The sequence below is a fragment of the Epinephelus moara genome, chromosome 8 (genome assembly GCF_006386435.1).
Source record: "Epinephelus moara isolate mb chromosome 8, YSFRI_EMoa_1.0, whole genome shotgun sequence".
NCBI classification, from domain to species: Eukaryota; Metazoa; Chordata; class Actinopteri; order Perciformes; family Serranidae; genus Epinephelus; species Epinephelus moara.
The window spans coordinates 13,865,887-13,880,182 of NC_065513.1; the positions used below are offsets into that span (position 1 = coordinate 13,865,887).

Below are 14,296 nucleotides of genomic sequence, written 5' to 3' on the forward strand. Positions count from 1 at the left end.
GCTCCCCCCTGTCCAGTCAGTCTCATGTCACACTCCAATGGCGTGCCACCATCATGCCCATGGAAGCATTACTCAACAGGCCCATGGGTCCAAGTGGTCAGGGGACCAAAACCACCACATAGAGATGGAAACTGACTACAAAGACATGCAAACAACCACAAGAAGATATAAAACAGCCAAAAATAGACACAAATGGACTACAAAGAGATGCAAACAACCACAATAAGATACAAAACAACCCAAAATAGACACAAACAGATTACAAAGAGATAAAAATAACCATTACGAGACAGAAAACAACCAAAATATATTAAACCAATCACAAAGAAACACAAAACAGCTGCAAAGGGAGAGAAAATAACACAAAAGACATACAAAGCGACAGCTATAAGATACAAAATGACTACAAGGAGACACAAACTGTCAACAGAGAGACGTAAAATGTCCACAATGATATGCAAAATGACTACCGTAACAGAAAACAGTTGGAGAGGGACACGAGGCGACTAAATAACCACAAAGAGATGCAAACTGTTAACAGGGACATGCAAAACAACCACAAAGAGATACAATACAACAAAAAAATGGACACAAACTGACTACAAAGAGATGTAAACAGCCACAGAGATATAAAACAACCAAATAAAAGATGCGTACGACCACAAAGAGATACAAATGACAGCTAAGAGACACAAAGTGACCACAAAGAGATGCGAAATGACCCCAATGAGATGTAAAATGGCTGCCAAAATAGATGAAACAACTCGAAAGATTCACTAAATGACCACAAAGAGATGCAACCTGTCAACAAAGAGACGCAAAATGACCACAACGATATTTAAAATGGCCGCAATAATAGACAAAATAACTGGAAAGAGATACAAAAGGGACAACCACACGTAGATATAAAACAACCAAAATAAACACAATCCAACTACAAAGAGATGCGAACAACAACAAAGACATATAAAACGACCAAAAGTAGACACAAAACAACAACAAGGAGATGCAAATGAGTGCAGGAAACACACAACTCCCGCAAAGGGAAACAAAAAAACTCGACAGACATGCAAAGCGACAGCTAAGAGACACAAAATGACAACAAGGAGACGCAAACAGACCAAAATAAGATGCAAAATGGCCAGAAAAACACAAAACAACTTAAAGGAGACACAAAATGGCAGTGAAGAGACAAAAAAGACAGAAACAACAAAGAAACAAAGAGACGCAAAAGAGCGACAGGAAGCAACTACAGATTAGCATAGCTGTGTCTTTTGTAGTCACTTTGTGTCTCTCTGCGTCGGGGCATCTAGCTAGATATAGGTGGGCTGGGGGCTTTTACTTCTCTGTTCCCAGGGGCCCATTGTCTCATTATGTGTCCATGGCTGTACCGGCCTCGTGGCAGCTTGTAGCACAAACACCCTCTAAAATATATGCAGGAGTCAAAGTTCATTTTCCTTTTGTCATGATGTTCCCAGCAGATGAAGTAGAACCTATCATCACGCTAATGCCAAACTAACTGCTAAGTTAGTACGATGCTAGCTGACATTATGTCCAGTCACTTCCCGTTTGTTTACGACTGCTTCACACGTATGTGACCAGTGGCAGCAGCCTCCCTTCATCTGTCCAGCCTGCTTGCTGTCCAAAAAGAGAGTTAATTGTCCTGCAGGTTGTGGAGAGACCTGGACGGTGTATTGGGCCTTTGATCTGACTTGAAAGGAGTTAATTGATTTCTGTGTTACAGGCTGTGTTAGAGGGGAAGGGAGGAAAAAAAAGAGATGCTTGCTGGTCATTTCACAACATGTGCAGAAATATCTGAGAGAGAGAGAAAGAGAGAGAGAGAGGGAGGGGATGAAGAGAGAGATCACCTCACACCCGACTCCATCCTTGCTCAATTACAATAATTTGACTCACATGGGCTGGCTGCCGTGGCAGAGGGAGAGAGGGGAGGAGAGCCGCCGTGTGGGGGAGGAGAGGGGATCCCTGCTCTGGGAGATCACTCATCTTACCTCTAGCAGAGGTACAGAAAGACAGATTTGATGTGGGGCTCCCCTCGGAGTGCAGCCTGGGGGCTTGTTAAGGTGGCGGGTACGGTGAAGACCACACGGCCAACCTCCCGCTTTATATCTCAGTGGGGCACTCCAACATTTGATGACGTCAACATGGAATGAAGAGACTGCTGGAAGTAACTGGTGAACAGTGAGGTGTTGTGCTGCCTACAGCCTGTGTGTTTATGTTTCTTAGAAAATTAGTACTTGATTATTCATTAATTTCTCTTCCAAAGCTTTTCCACTTTAAGCTCATAGAAGGTTTAGCCTTTCCCAGCATGCACTAGGCTGAAGGAATCACATTAGGAAGCACAATTTATATGTTTCCTGTTTTATCTTGTTATAAAAATACAAATAATGTGAACGTTAGGCTTTACATCTTGTGTCAGTGTGATTTGCTGCATCACCTGCCTGTGAGTCTGTTCACCACGGGTCCAGGTCTGGTCTGGACCTGCTTTGACAGGTTTCCTGCCTTCACTCCTTCACCTCTCTCTGTCTCTGGTCACCCCAGCTCAGGGGGAAACAGGGCTGTCAGAGGGAGAGTGGCAGGTTAAGCCTGTCTTAACACAGCACCTCAAACCACCTCATAAATACAGGCTTCCTTTTCCAATTTCCAAGCGGCCCATCCACCTCTGTCTACATGCTTACACACTGCTCCATGTCATGCACCGGGGTGTGAGTTTAAAAATGACCATGGGACATCTGGCCGACTCACAGAGGGTGGGGCTTTGATGTGCTGCTCTGCAGTTCAGCTCAACTCGGGCTGAGCCGACTGAGCCAGCAGTGACTGAGGAGCCTGAAGTGGGCCTGCTAGGTTAGAGATAGCAAGGGAGTTAAAAAAGATGCCTGGAAACAGACTCGCCATATGTGAAATGCTCCGAGACACACAACAGTCCTTAACTATTCCTCGAGCCTTTAAACTGCTGCATACCTCGCGGACAAAAAAAGGTTGTTTCCATTTCAATTTTAAAATGCGGTCTCTGAAAATCATTATTTTCCATATCATAAAGTGGAGTGAAAGGAAAAGTGAAACCATGTGAGGCAGCTTTTTGATGGGCAATGCTGGGCAGGGCTCATGAGGGAGTTGTGGTTCTGAGAGCTCTGTGCCCATCTGGAGAGTTTGGCTATGCTGCTTCTCTTAGCATGAACGCAAAACCTGTGATTAGCTTCATCTAAACACTCACATCTGACCTGCAGGGCTGACATCAGACTCCACCTGCTGATAACCGCAACACTTTGAACGCTGCTCACATTGAGCACAATACTGAGACGTTACAGTGTGAGGTGTGCACGCAAAGGGCCACATTTTTTAAGGATAAGGCTGGCAGTATTCTATATTTTTGTAATTGTCAACACTTCTCACGAGAAGACTAAAACCAACAGTGCGGTAGTTTGTTTCTTAATACTTTCAACCCCAGCCTGTCAGTAGCACTCAGTCCCAGACCCACGCGGTCCTACTGAAGACGTAAATCTTTTAAAACAGACCAAGAACATATACTTTTATTCAAAAATTTTAAAACTGGGGATTGCAGTTTTTAGTAAGCGTTACTGAAACAGGAAGAATGGTGCTTTTGTTGGGAACTATTTTAAGCTGCACATTTGTTGAGCTAGTTAGCATTTACAGCAGCAGGACAAAGTTTATGGAATGGACTCGAAATAAACTGTAATGAACATTTCACCAAGCGAAATGAGGCGTCTCATTGAGGTGACTTTACTAGTGTTGGTACAACAATGGAGCTCTGTAGAGGAATAAGACACTATATCCGAGTTTGGCTACACAGACAATTCGTGCTAGTGAGATCCCTCCGTTACTAGTTTTGGTCTTTCCACTGGATTTTTAAATACGAAGAGAAATACAGAATATTGCTTTGTCCCTTATGTTGCTTGAATTAAATGTAGTCTAAACACTGAGATATAATAGTGATTACTGTTACTTGCAGCAAAGTTTTGCTCACATGTATAAGTCAAGAGTAGTGTTGGAAAATGGAGAGTTTTGTTTGTACAGTCTGTATCTGGATACATATGGCGCACTGTATATATACACTTTGCACGCTGCAGGGAGGAGGGCTGTCGGAGCCTGTCACTGTGCTCTAGGGCATCACTGACATGAGTGTCACCTTCATGAAGGAGCGTGAAAGCTGTTCCCTCTGCAGAGGATTCCTCAGACCGTCGCTCTGATTCCAGCGGCAGAACAGAGGAGTTAACGCAAGCGCTGGTGGAGGGTTGTCATCTGCTGTACGCTTCATTAAACACCTGTGAATAACCAAAAGCCATTAGGAATTTTGGTGGGGAGAATAAAAATAAATAAAGACCTGCATTGTTAGCAGAATCCATAAGTTCACAAACTTAGCAGGAGGAGAGTCTAATTAACAACGGGGACATTAATCCATTAATGAGTTTCTAATACTAATTACACCTGCGAAAATGTGCAAATGGATTCTGACAATTTAATTAGTTGCAAATGACACATGTGAGCGGGAGTGAGAAGATAGTGATGTTTTGGTATCCGAGTGTAAATTCTGCTTGTGCATGTGGCAGCAAAGTGGCAGCAAGGTGTTGCTTAGTTTGATAAAGAGAAAAAAAATGCACTTTAGTAAATAAAGTTTCCTGTTTTGGGTTATTCTCATAAAATGTGGGTTTGTGAATATTAAAATGCAGCAGAAAAACTCCAGGTAATTGTCACTTTTTCTGCCTTTTTCTCTATACAGCTGTAGATAGAAGTAACATATTCTATAATTAACAATAACACATTCACAGAGCTGAAACTTAATGTTCTGTTCTACTCTTAAAGACCTGACTCAGGAGAGGAGTCGCTGCTGACGTGGGCGGGCGTCTGGGGTAAAAGGCTCCTGTGTCTCGAGGCTCTGCTCGTTGTTGCCGCACGCTGCTCATGATGAACTTTGTGATGGAAAGATGCTTCTGCTGGAAAATGCACATCAGAGGGGCCTGTTTGCGTGTGATGAGGCTGCCTCTCCATTTCCTCTTATGTCCTCCCTGACTGCTACTCACTGTCAGCACGGCCCTGTTATTCTGATGAGCAGAAAGTGAGTCACAGCTAACAGACTTTTATGAATTAATCTGTTAAAGGATATTAATTAGCTTGGTTTATTTGGAGCATGACACTTACTGTGAGGCTATCTGAGGAAGATAAGACAAAACCCAAATTTAGAAAAAGTCACTTTCAAGATAAATAAGTTGAAAATCTTCTAAAATTTAATATGCATAGTTGTACATTATCAAAAATACTTCAAATGCTGAATCACTTAAATAGAATCCATCAAGGTTAAAAGACAGTAACACTTAATCTGGATAGTCTGAGATAGTTTTTTGAGCATTTCTAAGATTTCAACACCTTATTAGATGAAATTCAACAATTCAGTTGTTTCACTTTATTCTGTAAATGTGTACGTCACAACTCATGACCATACCTACATCTTTTCAGAATAATTTAGTTGAACTTGAACTATTCAAGTTCAACATGTAGTGAATCGTGATTATACTCGAAAGATATACATAGATATACAAAGTGAAAAAGTTGAATCTCAACTAATAAGCTGCTAACATGTTAGAAATACTCTAAAAAATCTATAGGTGGAGTATCCAAATAAAGTGTTACCAAAGATACTTTTTAAAAAATCTTAAATTACATAATATACAGCTGCTATGTATCTAAACTTTTTTTGAATTTCATTAATACATTATAATTTAAATGATTCCTTTAGGTCCATGAGTCATGCTTCAGTCCTCGTCGCTCCGTCTGCCAGGGTGTAAACGCTGGGTGGAAAGTTACACAGCAATGCTTCGTTCTGTGCTGAAGTTGTAGTGAAACTGCAAAGGAAGAAGGAAACAAAGACACTGATGAATACACATATAATGTCAAAACAGCACAAAAGTATCAGCATTTTTTAAATCATTAATACCAAAGCAATAAAGTATGTCCATTTCTAAAATTCTTGTAAAATGAAACTGACAATAAAAAACTCTCTGAATGATCCAAACTTATATTAAGTTGAAAAATGTTTTGAATTAATATTATTCTCTCAAGTTGAAAGTACAGGCCCAAAATTACCCCTACAGCAAAGTGATTAGATGGTCGTCCTGAATGAAAATTGAGAAAACACAAACAAACACTGCCCCCTTGTGGCATGGCATGGACATGACTCATGGCTACAATCTTGGCTTATGTGGCATTAAAAGGCAGGAAAGTGTCATTTTAGCTGTTTCACTGATTCTTTAGTGATTTTAACTCTTTTCTATTAAAAAGATAAACTCTTGGTACTCTATTAAGAAGACACTTCTGATCATGTCCTATTCTGGTACAAACCAAAATATAAGAAATGGCAGTAACTTCATTCAAGGTCAAAGTTACTGCCAGATCACGTTTGTCCCCATGACAGACCTACAGGCCATAATGTGACAGATCCACAGTAATGATTATTTCTTTGTTAATGTTGTTACAAAATTCAGATCTTCTTCTATTGGCTACATTCACTCCGTCAGTCCACAACAATCGCTGGCCTCAAATTACCTCACATGAAAGTGAGGTATACAGATGTTACATTAGGCCAAAGAGAGCACTAATATCAGAAATCCTGAGTTAAAGTACTAGAATCAGACTCGGGGGAGAAAACGCTATCAGTGAATCCCCAAAAACATTAGGAGCTCCCAGAAGTACTCAGACTTATAATTGAATATAATCCATTTCCCAAAATCTATTTAGAAATCCAAATCATGAAGAAATGATCAGGAGAAAGGCAAAGTTCAGAAGAAAAGTGACTACAGCGATTAAATAATCAATAACAACCACTATAATTTTTGATTAGTTGATGGCAAACTCTTTAAAAAATAATGACACAATAATGATTTTGTTGTGGATGTAGTTCCACTGACTGAACAGTGAAGTTTTCTAAGTAGTGCTCACTTCCCTGAGTTAGACACTTGTATTACTGCAGCACAGCACTAGGTGATGCTGTATGATCAGTGAAATAAGTTTCCAAATCTCCCACCAGAAGCCACAGCGCCACAATGGCTCAAACCGGGTTCTCTCGATCACAATAGCACCTTCCCTGATTCTCATCTACTTGAGGGGAAGCTGCAAGTTACCCACAACCTGTCACATATCACAAGCCTGTTAGTTGTGAAGAAATCCGGCCCCCCTACCACACAAAAATTCAGTCTCAACATCTGGCACAGTAAATAAATAATCCTGTGTGCACGTGTACGTATGTGTGTGTGTGTGTGTGTGTGTGGATGATGGATGGGGGAATGGGGTGTTATCAGGGAGAGCATGTATCAATGTCTGCCAGTTTTATACACAGGCTGACAGGACAGTGACACACTAGAACATGGGCGGCAGTCACCCAGACGAGCCGAGCTTCATTTCCTGTCCCTGCTCCACTGCCAAAAATATGTGACATGTTGTCTTCATTAATTCCACCTCTATTTGGAGCTCTCCCTCTCACACCTCTCACATACCCCCTGTACACTACTGTCCCTCCATACATTCGCATGGCAACGCACACAAGCATACGTTGGCACACACACAGATAACTCCCTGCAAACACTGAAAGCCCATCATACATAGGTGCTAATGAAAATCTTGTCATGTGTGCACACACACTTCTCTCCACCCTAGCATACTCCCTCTGAAAATCATTAGCCAGCCGCCAACAACATTTTTCAGCAGAGCAAACTACATAAAGATGTCACTTTAAATCGCGTACTAATTAACACTTAAAAAGACACAAATTAGATATGCGTGGCTAAAAGCAATTATAATATCCGCAAGTTTTGTGAGTCATTTGGGAAATGAAAAGAATGCCTAATTGCTGGAACCAACATCATCTGAGACATGGCTTAAGTGATGCCTGTTAGGAAATGGTCTTATCTACAACTGTGGCTGTGATTACAACAGTTTTCCTCAATTACATGTGCATATGTATATTTCTTGAAAGTACATCTCTTTCATGAATCTATATTTTTTAATGGGTTTAGAAAGAGGCAATTAGGTTGTGTGCTGAAAGCGCCTCCAGTTTCTGAAGAGGGGGAAAAAGCTCCACAGTGCAGGCATGGACAGTGACCTCTTCTGGACAACAGAAGAAGAAAAATGCTCAGCAGTATTAAGAAAACTGGGGTACAGAGTCATACTAAAAACCGCCTTTCCCTAAATGCAATATTGTGATTGTTTTGCTTTATATTACCAGAAAATGAGCTGCTGCTTGTGCAAAAGCCCTGAGTACAGAGAACACAGCAGTCATTATATTTATAGTGTAACACTGATAGAGAAAAACAAGCCAAACCGGACAAAGAAAAGAAAAAATACAATAATTCAGACACACCTCGCCTGTCCAGCGTGTTTGCAAGAATATCACTGACTATATTTACCCCCCTTGTTCTGCAGATATCATCGTGGGATAATAATAAGAGGAGAGAAGTAAAAATAACACAATGGTGAGGGATGTTTCCACTTGGAAACTAATTATCAAGCTAAGCTGTGACTTCTTCCTCATCAGCCTGGCCCCGCCATTAATCTTGTGCTGTCGTCCACTTCACTAAATCCTGTGTGTTACACTATCTCACATTTACTTCATCAGCTCCAGCGCGGCTGTAATTAATGATTTCTCATGCCCCCTTCCCTTCCCTTCCCCAGCTCAGCTCACCATGTGTCCTCCTGCTAATCACACTCTCTGAGAAGAAAGGAAGGAGGAGAGGAAAGGAGAGGAAGGAGGAAGAGGAGAAAAAAAAAGACAAGAGCATATAGGATGAGCAGCCAGCCTGTCTCCACCCTGGAAAACACACATACACGTACACGCCATTAATACCTTCGCTGACAATGAGCTTCATTCAGATGACCATATGACAAGATGGCGACTCTGTGTGATTTGGATAGTATGTGACAGAAGACAGAGGCAGAGTGCAGAACAGACACCCAGTTTGATGAGGGAGTGTTTGCTCTGTAACACATCTCAAACCCAACAGCACCTGTTCTTTTACAGTGGTCTGTCACTTCCTGGCAGTTCTGATACCAAGATACCGTGCTAATGAGAGAGAAGGGGGGTTGTCACTCTCTTTAAAGCGCACGCACACACACACACACACACACACACTCACACACACTCACACACACACACACACACACACACACATATACGTACAGACTCTCGTTCTTTCTCTTGCTCTCACAAACACATGGGCTGCACACAGATGATTTTCTTCCTACAAATGCCTGCAGGCTACAGTGTTTCATCAGAAATGGGGAGGACTTTGTAGCGCTTTTATTTGCTCTGCATGATCTCTAACTTTTTTTTCCCGCTGCTGAAGATGAAGCTGATTGCAAACTTGAAAAAGTTTAACATGCAGAATCTGACCACAAAAAGCTCCCCCAAGATCTACAGCGCTGTGCGAGGTGCTAGATTGAGCTGTTTGAGAGAAGAATCGGGGAATAAAAGTCAAGTGTTTTGGAACAGGAGACGAAGCTTTTAGGAGAGAATGGCTGCCTAGCCTGGCCATGCTTTTATTCAATTGGGGCTTAGTGGAGCCAACAGGGCCTCGCTGTCTCAGACACTTAATTACAACCCCAAGACCGTTTGCTTTGCATTCTGGGCCAGCGGCGTCAGCGGCAGCCGAGCGTTGCAGCCTCTACTCACTTCCTCCTCGATCTCTGCCAGGGATTTGATCGTAATGCCCATTAAATTGACTTGCTGCATCTGAAATCAAAAGCAGGGAGAGGAGGAGGGAGAGGAAGAAGAAGAGGAAGAAAAAAAAAACACGCACACACAAGAAACATGGCGGTTAGGCTCATGGCTAAGTAAGCATGCTTAAAATCTTTAATCCTCTCTCCCTCTCGGTGTCAATACAAACGGGGCTATAGTGACAACCGCCGCCAGCCAGCCAAATGGACTGCATTGAGCCAGCTCTGCCTGACTGCACGCATTCATCACTCAGTCTGGAGGAAAGGGAAGGAAAGGAAGGGAAAGGAGAGCAAAGGAAAGGAAAGAAGAGGAGAGGAAATGAAAGGAGAGCAAAGGTAAGGTAAGAAAAGGAAAAGAAAGGAAAGGAAAGGAGAGCAAAGGTAAGGTAAGGAAAGGAAGCAAAAGAACAGAAATAATAGAAAAACGATAAGGAAGAAGTAAAAGCAAAGGAAAGGAACAGAGAGAAGAGGAAAGAAGTGGAAAAAGGAACTAATGGTTGCATAGTGGGGAAAAAGGACCTGATATTATGACCATAATGTGGCCCATACTACACAACAGGTTGCGGGACAAGTAGCTAAACAGTAACTCTCATGACTTGTCTCATATTATTTGTAATAAACCAATCATTTTGTGTTTTTACCTCTTTGGGGTTTTTACAAAACCTCTCAGAGACCACAAAGGGCACATCGTCCAGAGCTGCAAAAAAAAAAAAGCAAGACAAAACAAAGTTTAAGGTTGAGAAAAAATATATATTACTCCCTACTCTTGATCCTGAGTATTTCCACAAGACTAAGCGTGGGTTTATAAAACAGCAAAGCTATCAACATCCCCAGCCACCCCGGCACCTCCCCTCCTTCCGTCTATGGAGAGAAGATGAAAGGCTTTTTTATTCTCCGCTGTATTTGAGCACCTCCACTCTCTCCTCCAACCCAGCCCTTTCCCCAACCCTCCTCCAGTTTAATTACTCTTGATTATTCCCGATTCCGTCTTGTCTGAGAGATGTTCACCTCGGAAACAAAGACACACTCACACAAGGCACAGAAAAGCGGAAAGAAGAGAGACAAAACATTCACCAGATATCAAATTTGCATGAAAATAAGCCACACTGTTCAGCCGGCAAAAAGTGGATTGAAATGAGGACTTGCCAAGAGCGTGGTGGTATAATTAGCATTTGACCAAACAAACGAGCTTCAACAGAGCTATAATTAAGCAGGCCTGTAATTAAGTGTATGCCCTTTATCATAATGATCGTGGTTAAAATGGTGTGATGGCTGCCAGTTGATTATTAATGGTGTAACCCCGTACTGCATGCATCCTGCACTGGAATCAAGGTGTCACGACTGTCAGGCTAGAGAGCAGCCCTTTGTTTATAAAATACATTAGGGCCCAAATTAACACAGGGTGACAAGGGACACAAAGCCTCTCGTTTCCAGACTGAAGGGAAAACTGCAGCTGCTCGGCTTCATTATAAAACTCCCAAATCTGGAGGCACAAAACTTGCTGCCGTTGGCTTCGACAGGAGCCCCAAATATCAAGAGGCCAAGCTTCCAACTGGTGTTCTTTTACCCACAGTCCATCAGGCCGCTGGCACAGGAAAAGGAACTCATAAATGTAAGCCGAGGCTGTTCATGAGTCATCGTTTTGGAGCTGACACTCCTTTTGGCCTTTCCTGTTCGCAGCAATATTCTAAAGTATGAGATTCTAAAATATCCCTCACTTTGACACTTATGTGACTTGCTTTCCTTTCTTCGTCATTACACAGATCCACGGTTTGGCACTTTCCACACAAGTGTAGTACAATGTGATCTTTGTAATCAAAGCATGACCCTCACCCTCATGACCACAGGGAGGCTTACTTAGTTTCTTGGCTTCCAATCTTCTCCCACAGTAAAAATGTAGTCCTAACAACTGCAGCCATGCTCGCAGCTCTGTTAGACTGTACTCAGGCACAGTGGTGCTTTAAGCTAAACGCTAATATCAATAACAAAAACACAATGCTAACAGGCTGATATCAAGCAGGTTAAATGTCTACCATGTTCACCAAACTATAGCTAAGAGTGATGGAAATATTATTAGTTTGGCAAGCATTTAGTCATAAACCAAAGTACTGAGCAAATTGAAATTTTGACCGGCTGATGATACTAGATGAAAAATATGGAGATCACCAAGGTTATTACAATTCATCCTGAGGGGGACATGAGTGTTTGTAACAATTAAATGGGAATCCATCCAATAGTTTTTGAGATATTTTGATAACCACAAACATGCTAGACTGCTACATATCAGCTCAAAGATTGTGGGTCAGATGCTTGAGTCAAGCTTTCAAACTACGTAAACTGAAAAAATGTTGTCTCAAGCAGATATTATGTCTGATCCCTCCCCTCTCACACTTTATTTCAGGAATATCAGCTTTTGCCATCACACAGAGGATTTAGACTCCCACAGGCTGAACACGTAGAGCAACGCTTTTGTTCCTCTGGCTGTCAACCTATTAAATCAGTACTGCTTCCAAGCAACCTTAATGTACCCGGATCAAACATTGAATGCAATAGGATTTGATAATTTGTTGCACTTCATCCACCTTTCAAACTGTCTGATGTGATTTATAACACGTTTGTAGTATAGTTTTGTTGTTTGGTTAAATGTTGTTTTGTGTATTTATGTGAAACAGTGTGCCTCCTGGGACTCAAGACACATTTCAGAAATTCTATCCTGATACTACAGTCAAATCAAATCAAATATCAACCTAATGGTACACTTGAGAAGTCAGGGAACCACAAAAGTCATAAGCATTAATCTTCTGGGAACCATGGATGTCTGTACAAAATGTTAAGGCAATCCATACAATAGCTGCTGAGATATTTCGGTCAAAGTAACGGACCAAAAGATCGTCACTGCCATCAATGGAGCCATGCCACTAGCATGGCTCAAAAAGTGCAAGGAGAGAAAAGTTTAGCCTCCTTTTCCACTAACCCAAGGGCTGTGCAATGCCCCAGCCTTGACACCCATCTCCCTGAAGCACTGTGTTGTAGTAGTCAAGATCAGTCTTTGTCTCAAGATCAATCTCAAGACCACTCTCTGAAGGTCTCCGTCTCGTCTCAGAATCGGCTGCATTTTTACTCAGTCTTCTCTTGGTTTCAGACTAAGAGGACTAAGGATTTTATTTCAAGATCAGTCAAGACCACAGCTGCAAGGATATGACTAAATTGCCTTTGCAAAAAAAGAGTTTTGAATTAAGATTCTTCCATTGATTTCCGCTCTCTGGTGTTTGTTTGTATTTATTTACCCATAAAAACCAAAGGAAAATTCCCATACATAAAATTTTCCTTTGCAATGACATTTCTCATGGCACACTTTTAGATGCACACATACCACTGTATATATGGCAAAAAAGAAATGAATGAAGAGGAATCTTAATTTGTTTTTTGCAAGTGTTTTTATGGGAATGTGGATCTTTCAGATCATTTGAGGAGTAATTATGGTTTGCATGTTCCACATTTTATCATAAGTGTGTCTTGCAGCGTGGGACTTGCACTGCTCTGGTCTTGGTCTTGTCTCGGTCTCGATACACTTTAGTCTTGGTCATGACTTGGTCTCGTTGTAGGCAGTCTTGACTACAACACTGCTGTAGTGCCTTTGGATATGTGGCTATCTGCAGCATTGAGCAAACCAAGGCGATTGGGTAGGTCCAATGACTTGTTTTAGCTCATAAAAACAAGTGAACAAACATGCACTGCTGTGTCGCTGGGAGCACCAACACCAGGCAGAGGCAGGCAGGGAGAATACATTTGAATCAATAGCCAGCAATGGGAAGCCGAGATTGTAGCTGCTGATGGATCTGCGTGGCGCGGACAGATGAATGCAGAGCTGAAGGCCACAGGGTTTCTTTATTGCTCAAGGATTACATTTAAAACCAGATCTCACTTTGTATTCCTCCACCATCTATACCAGAGAGGCTATCTTGCACCCAGATAAATGGAGAGGCGCGGGAGATGACTTGGTGGTAAGAAATGGATACCACGGAGAAATCCGAAGGTGCAAAGGGCAAAAATAATGTAAATCCAATCTTCTGACCAGGAATCCCACTATGAAGCATGTTGTAGCCGCTCAAATGGCCAGGCTACACTCCATTAACTCATGACTGTATTGCAGAGCAGGGAATTGGGTAGTTATTTGGCATTTGGAGTATGTGAGCGCAGTCAATATGAAAACATCTGGCAGGAATTCTGGTGCAACGACTACGATGATGATGATGATGATGGTGGTGGCGGTGAGCGCAGAGGTGGCGTTAAGTAAGGAGGACCCTGTGGCTTGAGTGATTGTAGTGTAAAGAACGGAGTCAGCACAGGCCCCGTGTGGATCATTGCCTTATTAATGGCTCCGTCAGGTGCGATGAGCAATGGCTGCATTGTCATCTCCAGCCCCTGGGCACAGATGAATGGCTGTTTCAGGGCGGGAAGGGCTCCCTCGTACGCTGGGCTGAGCACTAATCCCTCACTCTTCCATTGTTGGATGCACTGTCACCCAGGACTTCAGCAGCGCCATACATTGCATTTC

General features: G+C 42.2%; 1 protein-coding gene across 3 annotated transcripts in view; it reads right to left on the minus strand.

Moving 5' to 3' along the window:
- Positions 1-282: 282 nt before the first annotated feature.
- Positions 283-14,296, minus strand: part of mvb12bb (multivesicular body subunit 12Bb) — a 45,039-nt gene continuing 31,025 nt past the window's right edge. The window contains exons 8-10 of one of the 3 annotated variants that reach the window (XM_050050001.1): positions 10,380-10,435; positions 9,695-9,754; positions 283-5,876 (exon numbers count right to left, since the gene is read on the minus strand). In XM_050050001.1, coding sequence (XP_049905958.1) covers positions 5,835-5,876; positions 9,695-9,754; positions 10,380-10,435 — 158 coding nt within the window. In that variant the 3' untranslated portion in view covers positions 283-5,834. The remainder of the gene's footprint in view (positions 5,877-9,694; positions 9,755-10,379; positions 10,436-14,296) is intronic. The other 2 variants (XM_050050003.1, XM_050050002.1) reach the window with 2 other exon arrangements.